At 36.6% G+C, this 21,927-nt stretch overlaps 1 protein-coding gene across 1 annotated transcript in view; it reads left to right on the top strand.

The window, feature by feature from the left end:
• CD109 (CD109 molecule) overlaps positions 1 to 21,927 on the top strand; it is an 87,205-nt gene that overhangs the window by 21,606 nt on the left and 43,672 nt on the right. The window contains exons 4-15 of the mRNA XM_010707730.3: positions 2,540 to 2,770; positions 2,924 to 3,049; positions 11,719 to 11,758; positions 12,395 to 12,479; positions 14,585 to 14,681; positions 15,494 to 15,629; positions 16,332 to 16,441; positions 17,912 to 18,151; positions 18,510 to 18,611; positions 18,712 to 18,774; positions 19,379 to 19,555; positions 21,638 to 21,790. Coding sequence (XP_010706032.1) covers positions 2,540 to 2,770; positions 2,924 to 3,049; positions 11,719 to 11,758; positions 12,395 to 12,479; positions 14,585 to 14,681; positions 15,494 to 15,629; positions 16,332 to 16,441; positions 17,912 to 18,151; positions 18,510 to 18,611; positions 18,712 to 18,774; positions 19,379 to 19,555; positions 21,638 to 21,790 — 1,560 coding nt within the window. The remainder of the gene's footprint in view (positions 1 to 2,539; positions 2,771 to 2,923; positions 3,050 to 11,718; positions 11,759 to 12,394; positions 12,480 to 14,584; positions 14,682 to 15,493; positions 15,630 to 16,331; positions 16,442 to 17,911; positions 18,152 to 18,509; positions 18,612 to 18,711; positions 18,775 to 19,378; positions 19,556 to 21,637; positions 21,791 to 21,927) is intronic.

Here is a 21,927-nt window from a genome sequence, read left to right as displayed (position 1 = left end):
TGAAATGGCCATTTTCTCTCTTGTGTTAGGGATGCCAAAACAAGAATAGTAATACCATATAGCTGGGGAGTCTATCAACCAAGATAAACTGTATTTTGCAGTAAGTTTCTGCTAGGAACTGTTTAAAAAATGCGTAGCTCATACATGGGTTGAGAAATATCCTTTGGAGATGGAATTGATGGGGCTGAGGCAACTGGTTACCATTATTTTAGCAGTGAACTTCCAGAAACATTGTGTTAATTCAGTTTCCATTAGCATGGCTACATGCAACAAAATTTGTGTTACTTTACACCTCAGATGTCCCAGTACGCTGCAGAACAATACAAACTTCTGTTGTCTTTGGATTTTACATCCGCAAAGGTGCAATAGGCAGCTTTATCACCACGTTATGATATAAAAAGTGTCAAGACATTAAAAATCAGGGCAAAATCCCATGCAACTTTATTCATGATGGAAAAGGGCAAAAGAAAAAGAAGGTCTGTAAACGACGATTGCACTTTTTAAAGAAGAGTTTTAAAATAATGCTTTAATAAACAATAGTATTCTTAAATGAATTAATTGTGAGGTTATATCTGACAGATGTAGTAACTAAGGCTGTTCCTCCTGTCTAATATATTCCAGAATACTTGGCGAGAAAGTTTGAGTGTTGAAATATGTGAATCATATGTTCTTGGCAATGTGTATATAGTGACCTGCACTTGAAGGAAATGCAGAGTCAATTTCAGTCTAGTGTTTTGCACCTAGAATTTGGTTATATAAGTCCAGCTTTTAAATGGTACCGTTTCTCCCGTGTCATCATATGCCTGTTTGTGGGTGGAAAAAGAGAGCCTATTTATTTTTCCTCTCAATGGTTTTTCCTTTTAACTTGTTTTTCAAAACAAACTCAACAGAGAGGGATGAAACTGTAGTTAATTCCTGTTTATAGGTAAACACATGGAGAAGGAAATGTATTTGGTAGAGACATTTGCATTTGTGGTATTTGTCACTGTCATATTCTTCCTCATTTGGGAAAAAATCCATTACTTCACTGTATGTTCTTAAAATGAGTTTTGACAGCAAGGCTTTGTTTCATTATAGAGCTTGGTAGGATACTTTTGAAGTGCTGTGCCTGGTGAGTTAACAGATGTAATTTTCATTACCAGTGCGAGAAGAGAGCTTAATTTCCATATGTTATGCTGAAAAATGTTAGCCTGTCTGTTTTAGTTGTCCTGACTTCAGAGACTTTATTCCAGATTTACTGTTCTAACTACAAACAGAAGCATGTGACTCCTAAGCTTTTTAGCAGCACTACTTGCTGGAACCAGCTGCGCATTTGTTAAACCCTTTCCATCTTCAAAGAGAGAGTTCCAAGCAGATGGCAGGACAGAAGTTTGCATCTGGGCGGAATGCACCTAGGGTCATTCCTTGTCTGTGCAGGCTCTGCTCAAGGTGACATCTCCATGTCCTGCTGCAGTTCTGCTTAGAGCCTTTGGAACTCCTGTAGCTGAGGTTGCTCCAAGTGCAGGAAATGAACTGGTGTATCTAAATTGTGAGCTCCAGATTTCCTCTACTCACTGGAGGAATATACCTGTGCGTGGTTATTCTTGTCTTATGTGGTTCAACTTTTCTTGCTAGCACTGTCTGCCCATGTTTGCTGCCAGCACTGAAGGAGCTTTCAATGTCTGTCCTTAACAAGGCATCTCAGCTAACTGTTAAAGTCTCTCTACATTTTTTCTTCATACTTTGGGAAGAATACTTATCTTACTGGTTGAACTGCAGTACTTACTGTAATAATGAATCATTAAAAGCACTGAAATGAGAAAAAAATGAGTCAGTTTCCATCGAAAAGCAATACTCAGCTTCTCAGGAGGCTTCCATTCTGAATTTATTTTTTCTACTCTAAAAGGCATGGAGCTGAACCTTACAAAGAGATACACAAGGTTTTCTTTCTCTCCTGCTCATCTTGCCTATATGTATCTTCTTCAGCTCTTATATTTCTGGAAAATAAATTGCTAGAAAATGACAAAGTCTGAAAAAGAAAAGCCCCCAAAATCAAATGCAAGAAATTTCTCAATAACTGTAAAAAGAAAAGAGAGCAGAATGTCTGTTAATGGTGTATGAATACATACCTGCTTATGTTATTGAAAATCTGATTACTAGCAAAATTCACTTACAAGTATGTTGGAAGATTGCCTCTGAGAATACATTTCTTTGTAATTGTTAAAGTGAGTCCTGAAATCCTGTTTCTCTTTCTAAGTGTTTATGTAAGTTGACAGGGCAGAGACCTTAATGGCAAGTGTTTCATGGAATAATTTTCACACAGAGGGTGGTAACACACTGGAACAGGTTGCCCAAGGAGGTTGTGGATGCCCCATCCCTGGAGGCATTCAAGGCCAGGCTGGACGTGGCTCTGGGCAGCCTGGTCTGGTGGTTGGCGACCCTGCACACAGCAGGGGGGTTGAAACTAGATGGTCATTGTGGTCCTTTTCAACCCAAGCTGTTCTGTGATTCTTCAGTTATATCTTGGATAATTAACAGTGATGCACTGTTCTTTTTTCAGTTGCCATTGGAAAGTGCTTCCGGAACTTATGAATTACTGGTGGAAGGCCATGCTGATGGCCAGCGTGTCTTCTCTAACCGTACCAGCTTGATATACACGGCAAAGAGTATCTCTGTATTCATTCAGACTGATAAATCTACATACAAACCAGGACAGGATGTCATGTTTCGAATTGTCACGGTCTATCCTGATCTCAAACCTTATAAAGCTTCTCTAAATATATATGTACGAGTAAGTATCCACAGGAATCTCGTTATACATTGGAATTTTTCATATATTCCAACTTTACATGCCAACCACAAGTGATACATATTAATGCCTAAATCTTGCTAGCAAAGCCACTTGCATTTAATATGGACCCTGACTTTTTTTTTTTTTTCCTAGGACCCTCGGAAGAAGTTGATTCAGCAGTGGTTGCTGGAGGAGGGTGATTTAGGTGTAGTTTCGAAAAAATTTCAGTTATCAAAGAACCCCCCACTAGGAGACTGGTCCATAGACGTGGAAGTAAATGTGAGTATTAGCAGTGTCAGCTTACACTGAAATTTCATTTCTTCTGATAGATGTCCTGATAGATGTGAATAAAATAGTGTTTGCTTTGCTAAAGTAAAGCCAGAAATAAATATGGATCATGAGAAGAAATTTTTCTTTCATGTAAAACCCCTCAAACGTATGCAAACCTCACAAGTTTTTAAGTGGTGAATAGTTTTATAAATAAATACATTAAGAAAAAAATATATTTAAAAAAAAAATAGAAGCGAGCATGCTTATTTTATCCTAAGGACTGGATTTTGATTCTAAAATGTGTTATTTGAAAGTGTATTGAAGAAAGAACATATGGAATACAATTTTTTTTAAGTGGAACATCCTTACCTTTATTTTGAAAGCTAATACACAGAAATTCACTGTTGTCTGGTGTGCAGCCAGTCACTATCTCAAGGGTGTGGCATCAATGCTGTCATTTATAAATGCCTGTTTAGTCTTAGTGGTGTTTCAGCAATTCACAGTGACTCAATTCTTACTGAGGAAAAAATAACTATGCAAAATAGAAATGATGAATACTGAAGCAGAAGTATTTCATAACAAAGCTGGTAGAATTTATTTGGCATGTTGCTTTGGTAACAGTCCTATCGGTCCAAATCCTTTAAGATTCTCATAGACTCGTAGATGCATTGCCGAAATAGCTGGAGGTTTAGTTGTTCAAGACTGTGTGTGTCAAGTTTATTCAGGCTGCTCTGCATCCCCGTAGTATGGGAACTGCATTTCCGAATTGGCTTGCAACGACTGTTCAGAGACATTTAACACGTACAAACAGAACTGCGTAATGTTTCCTAATAACACGAGACAGAAGCAGAAAACCTTATTTAGTTATGTATAACTTCAGAATGATATTTGCCAGTAGGAGTTATATCTTCATAGATTTTCTATAGGCTAAGATAGATGAGGTATTCAACTGATGATCAAGACTGGGTTCTTCCAACATATTTGCATGTGGGTGTGAGTTCATTACTATTGTCCTTGTTGGGAAAAATGCTTTAAATTGTTCTTAGGCTCGGCTGCTCCTTCCCATCCCTGTGCTGCTGCTTAGCATCTTCTCAGTAGTGCTTAGGCATCTGTAATGAGGCTGAGATTTAAAGTGCATCAGGGAAATTGAAGAGTTTGAAGATTAAGGCACTATTTTATTTTGTTTGACCTAATCCAGTTCCCTGATCTTGTTCTCAGCACAGCCCCACTCACAAATGCATAGGCGCTTTTCAGGATGGGGAGAAGCATGGCTCAGACGAAGGAAAAGTCTTGAAATGGTGGTGGGCTTCTTCAACAGCTCTGCTAGAGGAAAAAATTAGTGTGAAGTTGTGATAGGACTTTCTGCTAAGTCATGAATAATCCTGAAGTCAGGAAAGACTGCTGAAGCAAAGACAGCAGCTGTTCTCAGGATCTGAATATGAAAGTCATTCCCTCTTGAAAAAACTAAATAAATAAGGGGAAAAAATTGTGAAATTGAAAGAAAAATGCCACAGATTCATCTAGGCTAGTGAAGTAGCTGAGAAAACAGTCAACATTCAAGTAAAATTTCAGTAGATGATAGGAAATTATACTTCAAATTTTAACTGTGCAATATGTACTGCATACTTGTCATTAAGCCAGGAAAACAAGTCTCTCAAGTCATGAATAGCAAGAAGGAGAAGATAAATAGGGAACATTTTATTCACTGTCTCTTCCGAAACTTAGCTAGAGGGCAATTTCAAATCAATGAAAATGGCACAAGTAAACCATAGAGCTCATCATGAGCATTTGTTGTGAAATTCCCAATGGATCAAAGGCAATGGCTGGGCAAATTCACAGGGGTAAAGGCTTTTAAGAATTGTGAACTAAAAACTCTGACCCCTGGTTTAGGAGGTTCCCCTGTCTCAGGCTGGTAGAAAGTTGACTGCTGCCAAAGATTGTACATTGGCCTGGATTCATGTTAGATCTGTGAGTTGTCTTTGTTCTTTTTCACTAAGAACACACAATTTTCCTGATTATTAATTTGTAAATCTTAGTGTTCTAGCATTGAGTGTAGCCTTGAATGCCAGGTTTGGGATCCTTTAAATAGAGTTCCAAATGTTTCAGTGACATGAAGGATATCCAAGGGCAGAGATAATGCCCATCTAACTGGAGTACTTTGTCTATTCATCATTGTTTCAGGAGACAATTCAAGGTGAAAAGCACTGTAAAATGCTTTTCTTACATTTAACAAAATACTCTCTTAGGAAAAGATTAACTTGGTCAGAACAAAAACAGGATTATTTTGTTTTCACTGGTGAAGGATACAGTTCATACTTAAGAAAGACAACATTTAATAGGTGGGGGAAAAAGAGGGAGTAATAGATAGATACCATTCCAATGAGAAACTCTGAACTCTTGCAAATTCATAGGAAATGTAAGGATTCTGAAGAGAACTTGATGTTTAATAAAAGTATGAAAGAGTTCTTAAAGTTAGCTAGAAACAAGAGAAATTCCAGAGGAGGCAGAGCCCAGTAGCATGAAGAAACAGTGAATCTGTGGCAGAGATCGGAATATTTAGTATGTATTATGATAGCTCTATGTGGTTTAGTGAATTTCACTGTGAGAAGAATTAAGAAGACAAGCAGAAGATGAGTATGTCCTTGACAGGAAAGAGTAAGTGAGGTACGATGGGAAACCTGTCATGGCATTAATTCTGAGAAAAATGTCAATTAAGGTGATGTGGGAATTCACATCAAAGAATTAAATTCTTTTGGGCTATTTTGGATTTAATAGGTAGGTAGCTTTATTCATGTAGCAGATTTTTGTAAAGGTTTTTTTCATTGTATAAAATTCTAATGAAAAAATATCAATGCAATGTACATGAAGTCTATCAAGGGAGAGTGGCTTGAGTATTGGGCAAATGGCAAATGTCAGTCACCCAGGGTGTTTCTAGCAAATCGATGATTGAGTTTGCAGATGGAGAAGGGAAAGAAAGCTTATTACTGAGGACTTGCAGATGTTCAATGCTGATTGTACACTGAAGGATAAAACGAATCAGTAGATTTCTTGATTACAATCTCTGGGTGCCATTACAGGTTTTAAAAAGCTTTTTAATGTATTAGAGGAAGGCATGGTATGAACCAGCTATTAGAAATTGAAACTGGAAAATTTCTCTTTTGCACAGATGTTTGTTTCATCAGTAAGGCTATTAATCACCTGAACAAACAAACAAAAAAATGAGATTGATGGCTTCTCTTTTGCCTGATACTTTAGCATCAAGAATGATTGCCTTTTTGGTAGATGCATTGAAATCAAGCAGACTGCTGGAGTAGCTGAATTCTAGAGTAACTAAACCTGTGATAAAAGGAGGTCAGGTTAAATGGTTTCTTCTGTTGCTAAAATATATAAAATGAAAATACAAATAGAGGAGAGAACTAACGGTGTATCTAAGTAAAAATGTAGTAGGCTTTGGGGTCCAGAAAACCTGGCTGTTCATGTGATGTTTAAACTGTGGGGGGGGGAAACACCACATGTAGAAATTTGTTTCCTTTCAGATCCCTTTTCCACCAGAATGTAAAAGAATATAATGACAAAGCAGTACGCGTTATTTCTGTATGACGTAGCATGTATCTGCACAATATCTTATCCTGGATGATCATATCATGCACAAAAGTATATTAAGCAGCTATGCACTATTTTGCTAGTTGCTAATCTGTCTATTGGGTTGTTTCACACTTATTTTTCTGATAGTATATCATACTGTTTGATTAATGAAAGATAGAAGAAACCTTGCAGAATAAAGGAAAAGAAGTATTTAACTGATGGGAAATTTCTTTTGGTTCTTAGTCAGAAATGAGCTTATGCTTTGAATGTCAAGATCATATGGGAGGGGATTTGGTTTCAGGTTTATAGCATGTCTATACATAAGTTATGTTAGGTATTGAAGTTCCTGTTTTAGTCAGTGGAGGTTGCGTCAGTGTTCAGTTAAAGCAAGTGAGTAGCTCAGATCACTCTGAGTAGGTATTCCTGTGCTGCAGCTGTCATTAAGGGAGGTACAGGCTTTTCTATATTATATATGAAGTTGCAGATTCACTAATCCTGTCCTGAGAGCAGGGGACGCTAAGAACTTGAATTTAATGCTAAGACATGCTTATTGTGTCTGTCCTGCATTTTGGTGGGTTTGGCATTTTTGTAGCTATACTTTCTTGTCTGTAACTGGTACTGCTTGACTGAGTTCACAATATCTATAGGATCTTCTGGATCTACTCAGGGCTTTAGGAACATCTTCAGATTGCAAATGGGGTGATCTCTGAGTGACAGCTATCCTGATGCCAGGACCTGAGCTTTCTTATTTAGTGTCAGCAGTTCAACATGTCTTTAAAGTGCCATCAAATCACTAAATGACACTTTCCTTCCAGTGGTTACAGATCAGTTCCCAAGTGTGCAGAATTTGGATTCTTGGAAGTAATGCCTCTGAATCCTGTTTTAAATCAGGTTCTGGCTGCTTGCTGCTATTAAACATCCTGTAGTACTTCTAATAAGAGTACAGGTGTTAGTAGAACTCTTCCAAGAAAGCTCAAGACAGTGTAATTACAGTCTGGTTCCCAAGTCTCCACCTTGTATTTTAGTTGGATATCTTATATTTCCTGTTGTGGAGCCTGCTGCTGAAAGGCTTTTAGTTGCTGAGTTTTAGTAGGAGATATCTCAGTCTGAAAGTTTTTCTTCTGAGGCATTTTGCAATTTAATTGATAAAAGTTCTTGTTTGGAAATTTTTAACACAGGAATAGTGATGATTCAGGAGCAATGAGAGCTTTCTAAAATATTTTTGAAGAGTATTCTATTTTTACAAGTTTCAGAGACAAAAAACTTTCAGTTGGACTGAATGATTTCAAACAGGGCTGGTTCATCACAGCAGAGCAAAAGTTGAACTGTCAGTCTTAGATGTCAAGATCTGTAGCATCCATCTTAAATGGATCTCTTTTTGGCACTTTTTTTTTTTTAATCTGTAGATATATTCTGAGCAATGTGCACAGAATGTTATAGATCTCTTGTGGTTTAAGAAATGCTGGTTTCTTGAGAGATCATAAAAAGAGAATAAAGCAGCCCAACTGGAATAAGCATGGTGCTTGTTTTTGTATCTGAATTGAAAAGAAAAAGATTCTCTTTTGGACTGTGTATGTAACTAAGCTCTTAAAAGTCACCGCTCCTGGAAACTAATTGAACAGTGTACACTTCAAAATATTTCAATAATATTTACCTGAGAGAAAGCCCTGCCCTGAAGAACTAAATTGGTGCAAAGGGGTTGAAATGTTGTTACTTGGCCTATTTCAAACTAGCTTGGCAGGAAAGTGTGCATTAAGGAGAAATCTGGCTTGGCAGTCAAATCACCCAGTTGACCTATTAGGGACTTTTCCTTTTCCTACACTGTCAATTCATGGCTTGCTTTCTGTAATAAAGTTGTTATTCTAGAGAAGTTGCAGCCAAGAGCTCTCGTCTCTCTTTAATGCCTGTTTTCTACTGCTTTCAGTTCCTTTGACATATAATTATTTTGTTTTTATTTCTAAAGTGAAATAAAAAGTCATTTTCAAGGAGGTACTTTTTCATCCTATCAGCCGGAGCAACATTCTGCTCATGGTTTGCTTGACAGCAAGGGTGACATATACACCCTTGATAGTGGAAATAGAAAATGTACATCAACCAGACATGGGATAAATTTGCTGAATGTCATTCTCCTAAAGATACCTATTCCTAAGATTAATTGATAGTAATCTGATTGTGGACTGCATGTAGCATTTTGTACTGTTGTATTTTGGATCGTAAGGATTATGATATGCACAAATTTGAAAATAGCAGATTAAGCATGTATATTTTCAAATATGGGAATATTAATATGGCAGTTGCTGTGATGATCAGTGACTTACTCATGAAATCAGCACCAATCTGATTTTTATTTGATGGAAGTTTTTTTGCTAGGAAAAGTTTTAACATTTATGCATGAGGAGCTTGGTCTTAGATGCTTAATTTGCAGTTCTTCTTGATGAGGTAAGAGAGATGGTAACCATTATAGTTGTTTGCAGCCTGAGTCTTGTGTCCAGGTGTTTTTCTTACAAGTGTTCTCTGTTCATGCTCTCATCTTCTCCTGCCACACTCATTCCTACCTGACACACCTTGATAAAGTAAAGAAGCCATCTGCTGATCAGTCAAACTACAGATTTCACTTACCTCTGAGAGGATAACTAATTCCTACTTAAAAAGTGAAATATCTAAATACTGATATTACTGTGATTCTCAGTGAGGCTCTTTGAAGAACCACAGGGCCTATGGACATCTGGCAGTTTTCTCGTTCGCCAGTCATGTTTCTGTGTGCTACCTCACAACCAATTGTCCATATCCAATCTCTTTTGCCTCATGTTTCAAACCATATTCATGAAAGTTCTCTAGCAAAAGTGGTACTTGTTGGGAAATGAAAAATTTCTTGAAAATAAGCAAAGCAAGCAGGCTTCTGAGCTCCATGTTGTCATAACCTCATCGTGCAGTTGAACAGCATCCAGTGGTATTAAAAGCAGCCACCTCCTTCTGACAGACTGTTGTCTACAATGGTCTTTCCCTATTTCTCGGAAGGGTCTTAATCAAAGAAGCAAACAGGCTTTCAAAAGGAGCCTTCGCCTTCCTGTCCTTTGGGATCTGGAAACTCTTTCATTTTCGTAGTTTGTTCTTCTGGTCCAGCTGAGTTCAGATTTTCTTCTTGGAAGTTTTTGTTTTTATTTTTTAAAGAAAAAAAAAAGGGAATCTAACTCTTTCATTCTGCTGCTCTTGTGTTGCTTAAAGCTTGAGATTATTTTTGGCTGCTTTTCCTTTGTGACCTGGAGCCCTGTCAGAAGAAGGAAGCCCTCATGTTGAGATGTCCCATTCGAGCACAGGAGCTCCTCCAAATGTCCCATCTGAGCACAGGAGTACTGCTGATTGCCAGAATGGCTGTTGCTGTCCCTTCCTCGCCTGCATTCAGTGGGGGTTGCCTAGGGAGGCCATCCATGTTGGCTCCTGCTGAGCCAGGCAAAAATGTTTTTGACTGATTCATTTTATTTATGGCATGGCTTTATTGGATTATTCATTCTATTGTAACAATTATTATTTTACTACTATTTATTATTTATGAGTACTAAAGCCAAACATTTTAAAAATGTGTGTACACCTAAGCCTTACATTATTCACATTTTTAGATGAAGGTTGACATAAATATTTCAAAAGTAACTTAGTGGTATTCTTTCTCCTCAAACAAAACTCTTGAGGAGTGATTCTGTTTTTGTCTAATAATCTAACTTTATGCCCACATCATGTATTTCTTGACACTGAGAATATCAAATAGTTAGCAAGATATGGATACAAGATGTATTATGCTAGCAATACTTTGAGTCTTTATTTTTGTCATTGATACATTGCTAATCATTATAGAATGTGCTTATATGTCCCATATAGCTTAGTGAGACACAGTCTGATTGATTAATGATTACAAAAAAGCCTTGTGAAAGATAATTTGATCATTGTTCCAATGTAATCCTGGTGTTAGGCAGATCAGCTGAGATTCAGAGCTCCAGTTCAAGGTACCTCATGCCATTTCCTTGCTGATGGCAGCTTTTTGGCATGGCACTGTAAAAATGAGAATTAAGGGTTATGTGCCGGAGGACAAATGACTTGCATGCTTGCTCAGAATTACTCACACTCTAAGAAGGAAGAATAATTGAGTAAAACAACAGAAGCAAAATGAATGTCTCACTACCCTGACTTTTTGGGTCAACTGTCATTGCACCAATGAACAAAAATAGCTGCTGATTTTGTAAACTTTTTTTTAATGTTAAGAGAGCGGGGTAAAAAACAAAACAAAAACAAACAAAGTGTAAAATTAATTTCCTAAGAATGTGCTGTGTATGGCCTGAGATACCAAATCTCAATAATATTCCAGAATAGGCTTTTAGATATTGCGAGAAAAATGAAGAAATGAAAAAAACAAACAGAAAAATAGGAAAACAGAAGAAACTTAAGATTCTTTACAGTTGCTTATTTCTTCCTTTGATTTTTAACCAATAAATAAAAGTCAGAAAGATATAACTCAAGACATCTCTGCTGAAGTAAGTGTGGAATGCAGACTATAATCAAATCTTAGGTTTTCTTGTTTTTTTTTCTTAAGTGAATGTAGAGCCTTATGATTATATACAGGCTTTTGAAGTGGTCTTGTCTTCTAGATACAATACAGGGGCTTCCACTTGCATAGAGATACCAGAGTTAATTCTAAATGAGTTAGCAAAGATACTGCTGGTAGTTCTGTCATCTTTCATCTTGATCACTGTGAATGCTTAATGCTTGATAGTTTTAGACTAGCTGAGTCAGATATATCTATATACAGAAACCAGCCATATGTAGATGTTTGTAGGCTACTGGCTCTCTGAGAACTCCATTATATATTTAATGAATCTACTATATGTGAACTAGCTGCACGCTTTTTTGATGCAAATATCTTCAGCTCGTTCTTGCAGGAACTCTGTAACAGGAGCTGATGGTGATTGATCTGTCATTTAAAATTACATAATTTCAGCAATTATAATTTAAGCCGGGTATGGGTGGAATTTGGCCTAAAAAATGCATTAAACATGTCACTCTAACTGCAACTGTACGTACTTACATTTTTTTTTTTCCAATAGGGTCAAGTACATTATCAAAGTTTTAAAGTGATAGAATATGGTAAGTGTTATTCAAGGACATTTAGTACTGACCAAAATTAGTAACTGAGTCTCCATTAATTTAGAGCTTAGAGAAACTAACCAATGTTGGCTAACACAAACTTTTTGAATACTCCCAAAAAGTTTAATTTCCAAATCTGCTTCTCTGAGACTGACTGTCCTGGGGAGAAACATCATATTATCAGCTGCCCTACTTATTTCTGGTAGCTTTAATGACCTACCGCTGTAGCATCTGAATGTTGTCTTGTCCCTGTTTTCCCAGGAGCTTCCAGGCAATGCGTTCATCACAAAATATCTGTATAATATTTGATCATGAAGCTTCCTGATAATTCTATAAAGGTTAAACAGGCCGAACATTTACTGCTTTCTCTACAAGCTTGCTTTGAGAAAGGAGAAACAAACATATTTTATCCATACAAGGTTGTGCACAGGCTGCTCTTGTGATGCTTGGTGCCACCTTTTGACAAACTATCTTAGACTGAAACATGCATAGAACTGTGTTAAAAATATAGCTTACATTGTATTCCTCAGGAAACTGCAATAGTCTGTACCATATTACATATTCAAAATATGTAAATGTTATTTTTATGTGAATTAAATACTTTACATATTTTTTTATTTTTTATTTTTTTTTAGTTTTTACCAAAATTTGATGTTACAATAACAACACCATTATACTACTCCTTGAGAGAGAAAGATGTAACTGGTGTTGTCACTGCAAAGTAAGTAAAACACTGATACTGTTGTCATGCTCTCTGTTGAGATAATTGTCTGTAAATATTAAAGTAAAAACATGCTAAAATGCTAAAAAAGGTGTCCTCTGCTGTGCATTAGCTGGCTAGCTTATATTCCTAGTTAGTGGATTTTTGTGTAACAATGTTAGATAGATCTTCAGACTTTTAGTTGCATGCTTTTGTTTAGGTATAGGTACTTCTAGACTACAGCCAAGATATTTTCAACTGACTTATTCATAAAATTTCTTGAATCTTTTGTTTATAATGTAAACTTTGAGACTTTTTTTTCTCCTGTTATTGTGTCTCTTTCATTATGCTCTCCAAGATATCAGATCAAATTCTTTAGATAGAGTAACTGTGTTTTACCATACCAACAGGAAAATTATTCAAGCTTCTATTCACATCCTTCTTATACTGATTTATCCATGTTATGGATTTGAACCACAGGCTTCTACTGACTTACAAAATACCTATACCTGTAAATCGATGAAGAATTGAAAACTCTTGAGAAGTTCAGAATAGACTTTACTATAGATTACTATTCATCATTGTAGACTGCTGTACAAATAATATTTTATTTTTTAATCTCAGATAGAAATGAATTTTATTTTGGGAAGATGAGAGACAAGTAAAGCTACTTGGTAAACAACAAGACCTGAAAGTGAAAGTCTTTCTGGAGCTATTTCATTCCATTAAAATGCATACCTTCAAAACAGTCAATTCCAAGTGATTGATTAACAGTCTGTTTAAATGTGATGTTTGGACTTCTGAGAAAAAGCTTCTTTTCCTGGAGGCAATTCAACCCCAAACCCAATACTATAAACTATGCAGGTTTCTCATTAGGTGTAATTAAAAAAACAAAAAAAATCACTTTTTTTTTTCTTCTTCCTATTTTTCTTTTGGAGTATATGCCAATGTGAATTTGGTTTCCTAATCTGTTTTGGTCTGTCACAAGATACTTGTCTCCTTTGTTAAGGTATTTGAAAGCATACCTGTCTGCAGCAATAAATCCAGACTTGGGCGCCAGTGAATAGTCTGGGATTTAATCCCAGCAGTGCCAAGGTTTTACTGATATGTCATAATTATTTATAGGGAATGACTTCATTCCTGGTGACTATTTTTGTAGGCAAAATGTCTCTGTATACAAGGACTTTACGTGTCCTTTAAACTTGTAGATGTCATAAATCCTTTTTCCTTTCTCATTTCTGCGTTATTGTTAGATTAACTATGGGATGTTATCCAATGACAGTAATATTTCAAGCTTAATAGAAACTTCTTTCTGTAAAAAAGAAAGACTGCAGCTCAAGTGCAAGACAGCGTTGTCAGAAATGTTCCTGTAACTGTGCTATTTGATTATCTTTTTCCTCTGCTTTCATGTTTCTTAAATGACTGCCAGTCATATCCATACTGACCCAAACTACTTAGTTATCACATCTAAATATATTAATACTATTGGATTAGAATGTTATTTTGTCCCTATTTCCTACTCTACAAAGGCTGACTAATGATTTCTGTTACATATACGTTGGAAACGTTGAGCATAATCTTTGATTTATTACTACTCACTGAGTATGTTTATAAATTGGCTACAACTGCCAATTGTGTTTGCTGTGCAATAATGCCATGATTTGTTTGCACTGTGATTATTAAATAATTTGAATATACAAAAATATCTTGAAATCACTCATTTTGTGCATTCAGCATTTGGGAAGCAGAACACTTGCACTTCCCACATCCCATTTTAACGCTATTATGTATTAACCATGGTGCTATACGTTCTGTTTGGTAACTTGCTTCTAGCTTAGATTAACATAGTTAATTTGCTTAAATTGTACAGCCCATAGTAACAGACTTGTAGAGCTCATGTTCAGGAGGCAGCACTTCGCACTTCTCTGTATATTCTTTAAGTTTTGGGCTTCTGACTTTAATGTTAATGAAGCATTAAAAACGTCATGGTTCAAAGTACAAGTACATTCTATCTATATTTGAAACTCAGGAAAAAGTATTTCAGTGGACTTTTTTACCTTCAAAACTCTTCAGGAGCCCAGGCTCTTGAGATGATGCATTGTTTTGCTTTGCTTCATGTGTTTCAGGTATACATATGGAAAGCCGGTGAAGGGAAATGTAACAGTCACCTGTCTCTCTGTCTCTTACTGGACAAACAAGAGGAACATAACAAAAACAATGGAAGTGAGTCTTTTGTTAGCAGTTTAGTAATATTGTGGACTCTAAAGCTGTGTCTGCTTTTGAAGGTTAAACATGCCTGGGACCATTCTCAAGTGCTGTGTTCTGCTAGTGTAGTCTGTGGAGTGACTTGCATGAATAGTGTTTAACTCTGTTTTCTAGTACAAAGTGACTACATTCAAACTGCCTGTTGGGAGTGATACTTGGCCACTGTAATCCCTTGGACTATGCCTGGATGTTATTTTGGAGAGCAGTAGCTGGCCCAAGTAGAACATTCCTAAAGCCTTTCTAGCAGTGTAGGTGATGGAGGGCCAGTGCCCAGGAATGTTCCTTGGCACTGTGTGTGCCATTACGCGCTCAACTCTGTGTTATAAAGGCACTGCAATTGTCCAGGTAGAATTCTAGCATGGTGGTGTCAAAAGAGTTTTGCCTACTAATTCTCTAGTAATTGCACTGGAGTTGATGTGCTAGAGGTGATCTAGGGCACGACATGTAAAAAAGCATTCCGTGTAGATTTGAAGACTTACACGTGGTGAGAAATTGATAGAATCTTTTTCAAAATCAGGTCTTTTTAATTTTGAGCTGTGAACAAAATTTCAGTTTCAGCTAAGTGATGTCTGTTATTTCCTGTTGGCTGGCTTGAAGGATTCAACAGCAATTAATCTTCAGAAACAGAACTGAATTTGGGTAAAATCTATGCTCCTTCAGGCAGCTTCCATTTGTTGTCTTTTTCTGTAAAGCAGTGCTCTGATAGTGTAGAAGAGGACAATTTTATATAAAGTAATCCTTTTTTTTTCTTTTTTTTTTTCACATTGCAGATAAATGGATCTGTGAATATTACCTGTAACAAGCTCATGTTGCAAAACTTGAATGGGGATCAGTCGTGGCACCATGGTGACGATGATTACACTGAACCAGTAGAAATTATTGCTGTGGTTACTGAGTCACTTACAGGTATTTTGCTGTTTGAGGTTTTCCAAGAGAAATCCAAAGAGTAGATTGTGCTCGAAGAACTTAGTGCAATGCAGAGTGGCTTGGAAGTGATTGGCAAAGTATCATGTACTGAAGGAAATATGAATCTTTTGCATGCAAATATATTATCTGAACTGTTACTTGTCTAGTTATTAAATAGTTTAACTAACTGTTAGCTCTGCTGAATGCAGTTCTGCACTAAGTGATTTATTAAGTAATGAAGGGATTTGTTCAAATGAGGGCTTAAACTCAGTAACAGCTTGTTTTGATGAGAAGAGCAGGTGTAAAAATAGCATTAGGTTGCCTTATAAACTTTAGTTTAATCATAAATGTATTTTATTTATTTGCTTGTAAACATCAGTAGAAAGAGTTCTCTAGCAGTTCTAGTAACAAGATTTCATGACAGAATTTCTGTTTGAAGCCCAATAAGGTGGAAGTTGGCTGATTTGGGATTCTTCATTTTGTCATTCTGAAATAGTATTCACAGAGTAGAGCATGGTATGATATGACTTATTTATTGTCATGGATAACAGTGCCATATCATCTTTTTACTGATACTTAGCTGGAAGGATGGAGAGCAGTCAGAGTGGAAATGGTGAAAAACATGATAGAATTATCAAAAAATCAAGTAAATTACTGCTAAAGGAGAATGTATATGTCTAAATGAAAGCAATTTTTCAACAGGAATCTCTCAGAATTCGAGTACTATCATATTTCCAAAGCAAAGTGACTATTTCATTGAATTTGTGGACTACTCTAGAGTCATAAAACCTTCTCTGAATTTCATCGCTACTGTAAGTTGTTTTGATTCATTGTGGTTTGTGCATAAACAAATGTGACTTTTTCTCCTGTGTTTTTGCTTAGACACCAGAATTTGTCTCAGATTTCTAGGAGTAATTTACAAGTTTATTTTCAAATTATTTTTTCATGATATATGAATTTCTAAGCTTACAGTTTTTACTCTAGCAAAGGATAAAATGATAGGAAATGCTGTGTTGACAGGATATGCTAGAGTTTCAGCATTGTTAAGTAAAACTTTTCAATCTCTAGCTAATGTTTTCCAGTAAGTTGACTGTGTTTTAGTAGTTACTGAGTCCCAACTCTCTTAATACTTGTATATAAAATGGAATGTATGAATGTGAATATATTATTTATTTTCAATCTGCATACATAAGACTAACCAGCTATTACAAAATTAAGTACAACTCAAACCACATTGCTCTCAAATGAAAGTGTCTCTTTTTTGCATACTGTCATGTCTTTTTCATACCACCTAGAGTCCTCTCGGAACCCTTTCATATTCTTCATGCTCTCCTGGTGTGTAGTCAGTATTTCTGCATTTAAGAGAGATTGTGTATTGCACCATTGAATATTGTCTTAAAGGAGGAATAGACTTCGTAATTTATATATAAATAATATATTTTGCTAGCTTTACCATTGGGACTTTGGTTTTGGTCCTTTTAGTTTTCTTTGCCCGCAGCCTAGTTTGACTCCAGCTCTGACCTGCTGAAGAGCTGAGTGTGAACTGAGGATTTAGCTATACTGCAGCTGGCAGAGGAGATACCAGTCATGCTCCCAGAGGAGGGGATGAGGGAACAGCTACTGCTGTTACTGGGGGTGAAGGTCTGTATGTGCTGTACAGAGAGATAAAAGGAAAATAATGGCAGAGGAGAAGAGTGACGCACTTGGACTGAAAAAGAAGAGGGAAACATTTGTTCAGTGTTATTAAGTGTAGAGGTCGAATCTTTGAAATATAAAATACAAAGTGAGAATGGTTTTACTGTGGATGAGAATCCATAGAAATAAAGGTTGATAAAAGTTATAGTGCTGACTGGTGTATATTAGTGTGAAGAATTTAGATATTGTATCAATTTGAGGCTTGTTTTCAGTCTTTTCATTTCTTTCTATGAATCCATAAATACATCTCGCTCAAAAGGTGATAAAATGAGTATTCAGGTAGCAGGTTAGATATGCTTGTTTTGCCTGATAGATAAGCATGCGGAGAAGAGGAGCTGTAATTGGGAGAGCTGAAAGGCAGATCACCTTTTCTATTTTACCTGTTTTCTTTTTTTAAAAAAATTTTTTTCTCTACTGGGTAGAATTGTGAATAGTTTTGTTTTTGACGGACTTGCCTACTTGCAGTACTCTCAAGGGATTAATTATTCTGATATGTGAGAAACCTGGCCAATGCCTTTTCTTTTTATTATAATGTCGTATGTAGTTTTACCCTGTTTAATGGACGTTTTCTTTCTTCTTGTTTTTAGCTAAAGGTGACACGTTCTGACAGCAACCAGCTGACAACTGAGGAGAGGCAGAATCTTGTCACAGTCACTGCACAACAGTCAGACCTGTTTTTTCACCACTCTTCACTTTCTCACTTTGAGAATGAGGCAACAGAGGAGAGAAATAAGACGGTCCATGTCCTGAATTACACAGTCCCAGAAAATGGAATTATTGATATTGAGTTTCCGATCCTATCCAATACAAAAACTTTGAGAGTTCAGGTATGCTCTGTAATATGTTGATTTGAAAGATTGACACACTGAACTGAGAAGCCTGTAATTAGTGGTATGCTGTTTCTGCCATCTGTAACAGCCTATAGACCACTTGCTATTGTATTTTTTCTTTCTTATCCACATTAGAGCTGGAAAGAAAGTAGCAGATCATGTGTAAATGTGATCTAAATAAGTGCATCAAACTAGCAATAGGAAAAAAAAAGAAACAGATACCCAAAGCAAGAAGTTGTCTTCTACTGCAATTAAGGTTACCACGTTCTTCTAAACAGCAACATAGATATTGCTGCTTACAGAGCACACACATTGTGCTGTTGTATTAAGAATTTTGTTTTGCGTTGTCTTACAGGCAGAGTTCCTCAACAGTAAGACTGACATAGGCGTTTATGATGTGTTCAGCTCTCCCAGTGAAACTTACCTCCAGATTAAAACAAAGAGCCAAGAAGTGAAGGTACAGTCTGAGACAAAACTTGCTAAGATAGGAAAAAAAAAAAATCAAGTTATTAATCATGTTTCCATATTCATCATTATCAATCATATTCTTTTTCTAGGCTGGGAAACCTTTTGAACTAAATATTGAAAGCAACAAGCCAGTAAGAGAGTTCCATTATCTGGTAAGTTGCTATTTCATACATGAACAATCCAAGATGACTTTTATCAACTTGACAGAATCATAGGGCTTGAAAGGGACCTCAAGAAATCGTTAAGTCCAACTCCCCTGCTAGAGCTGATTCCTTATACCAGACTGCACAGGAAGGCATTCATATGAGTCATGAGTATTTCTGGAGAAGAAGACTCCACATCTTCTCTGGGCAGCCTGTTCCAGAGCTCTGTCACTGACAGTAAAGAAGTTCTTCCTTGTTTTTCTATGGAACTTCCCGTGTTCCACTTTCTGCCTGTTACTCCTTGCTCTATTGCTACAGTTATATTACTGTTATATTTTTATGTACCTGAAGAACATATTGTGCTGTGCACTCATTTTTATAGTTCATTATTATCCATAGTGATACAGGCATGAGTTAAAGCCTAGAAAAAATATATATTTCTAATATTTAAATATTGTATTATCCCTTTATTTCATGCCCAGTCTTGCAGAATTAATCAATCAAGAATTACAGCTCTTTGCCTCTTCTCTTAAAAGCCTTTTATTGAAGGAATGACAGAGCTTATGATGTATTGAGATGCCAACAGATTGAGTATTTAACTTTTCCCTTTCAGGTGTTATCTAAGGAACAAATTATGACTTCTGGCACAATGGTTGCAAAAACATTCAATTTAACAGCAGAAAATTCCTGGGCTCCCCTGGCATGTATACTTGTATTCTATGTTGATGAACATGGAGCAGTTGTAAATGATGCTCTTACGATCCCTGTTCAGCCTGCTTTAGACAACAAGGTAATTATATTGAACATGAGCCTGAGACCATATTTTTGTCTGTTTGTTGTATGGTAAACAGTAGTTTAGATCACAAGCTTGTAGATGTAAAACCTTCCTCATTGTGCATCTGATCTGAGGCTTGTGTAAGTCTCTGGAACTTTCTGATAATGCCAGTATAATTAGGGTCTGGTTTTAAATGTGGAGTTATTCTATATCTGAACATATTGCCCATAAATATACAGATAACATAATAATTATGCTTTTAAGAGTATGGCCAAATACTGAGCCAAAGATTGCTCTGGACAACATAGTAGAAAAATGCTCCTAAGTTCTCTAAGTATGGAATTCTAGAAGTTTGCAAAGTTATTCAACCTAGTCAGGTTCTCAAGGCTGTCAGAGTCCCTCTGGATCACATCCCTTCCCTCCTGCTTGTCAACTGCAACTCTCAGCTTTGTCTCTTCCACAGAACTCAGTCCTGCTGTCTACGTCACTGACAGAGATGTTCAGTAGTACTGATACCAAAATGACTTGTGAGGGACACTACTTATAATTGGTCTCCATTTGGACATTGCTTTTGATTGCAACTCTTGGAGTGTGACCGTCCAGCCAATTCCTTATTCACCATCCATCTAATCCATCCTGAGAATCTAAACAGAAAACGAATATTATAATTTAGCTAAAACTTGGGAGTTCTAGGGTAGAGACAGGAGGATATTTCTAGTGAGAAAGCATAAAAATTTGGTTCAGCCTTCTGGAAAAAATGCAAGTTTGGCCACTGATTTCAGTGTTCACAAGTAAGATTACAGTATATTTTGTGGCAAAGAAGATGAGGCATGATCTTGAAAATACCAGTTCAATTAAATCTAGCCTACAAATGAAAACCACCATCCTAGTTTGTGTACAGATAGGATTGAGAAGGTAAATTATAAGAATTTAGTATCAACTTTGATGTATTTGCTATGAAGACTACTTTCTCTGTAACCTGTAGATATGTCCTAGGACCAGTAGGAGGTCGTGTAGGTAACCTATCCACTTCCGGAGTGGGAGCTGAGGGCCAGTGTGCTGTGGGGACATTTCAAGTGATTCCAGATGACTTCAGCTGTCTGAGTCTGATCTGATATCTATATGGGAATTACGCATCCAAGCTCCATTTAAGGATATTCAGTTGCCCAAACTGAATGGTTTTAAGGGTATTCTGCATGGACTCCAGAGTTTGTTCCAGAAAGGGAAATTCTGCACCACTGCGGATGACTCAGATAACTCTGTACATCTTAGATAACAAAAAATGCCAGTTTGTATATAAGTGAATCCCATCTACTGCCAGTGCAGTCAGGGGAGCCTGTAGAACTTTTTTCTCCACTACAACTTGGATTTCTGCTCCATAATGAGCAAAACTGCTATCTGGTCACCACAACTTCCTTTTGACACTTGTCAAGCTTAAATGCTAAACAGAAATGCAGACAGCTAAATGTAGGCAACATTAGTATGACACTGAATTGGGTCTCCAGACTTCATAGGAATGTTATTTTGGTGAGAAAAAAGAGTAGCATTGTTCACTGCATTGTTATCTGATGTTGTGTGGATGGGGCACGTTAGAATTGCCTTACAATGGATGACCCTTCCTCATTTCACTACCTGTAGGAAGGGCATACGGGTGCTGTATTTGTCTATTCACTTCCTTATTCCTTGCCCATGCACCCACTATATAAATCTCTTTTTCTGTGTTGATCTCACTGTGGATACCAAAAACGTATTTCTCAAAATACATTACATGCTGTGCTGCACATTGATAGAAAGAGACAATGAATTTCATTTATTGGCCTTAGCTGTAGAAATCAGTGTATTGTGGTTTAAGAGACTGCTACTTCAAATCCAGGAGTTGTTTGAATGTTTGAAGTAACTATATTCAGTCCAAGGATCAGATGGGAGAGCAAGAGCAAAAGAAAGGCCGTAGTATTTTCCCCAAAGTCCTAGGAAATGCAGAGTCTTAATAGAGACTAAGAAAATACTTTCTCAGAGTTGCTAACTGACTACAAACATCAATATATAATTTAAACTAGTGTATTTTTTTATAATTTACTTTTTAAACTTTTTTTCTAGATTAAAATTTCTTGGAGCAAAGATAAAGTCAAACCGTCTGAGAAAGTGTCCCTTAAGATCAGTACAACAGATCCGGAATCAGTAATTGGACTTGCAGTTGTTGATAAAAGTACAAAGCTTTTAGGAGACAGTAGTGACATAACTGAAGACTCTGTAAGTATACAGGGGAAAAAACAGATTTTCTTTATTGTTTGTATTAAATATGTGTATTAACATAGATATTGCAGCTTATAAGCTGAATGAGTAATGTTCTTTGGGCATAATGTTCTTAGCTGTGCAGATTTTTTTTT

The sequence above is a fragment of the Meleagris gallopavo genome, chromosome 2 (genome assembly GCF_000146605.3).
Source record: "Meleagris gallopavo isolate NT-WF06-2002-E0010 breed Aviagen turkey brand Nicholas breeding stock chromosome 2, Turkey_5.1, whole genome shotgun sequence".
NCBI lineage: Eukaryota > Metazoa > Chordata > Aves > Galliformes > Phasianidae > Meleagris > Meleagris gallopavo.
Note: the sequence above shows the minus strand (reverse complement) of the source record. Positions and strands in the feature narration are given on the sequence as shown.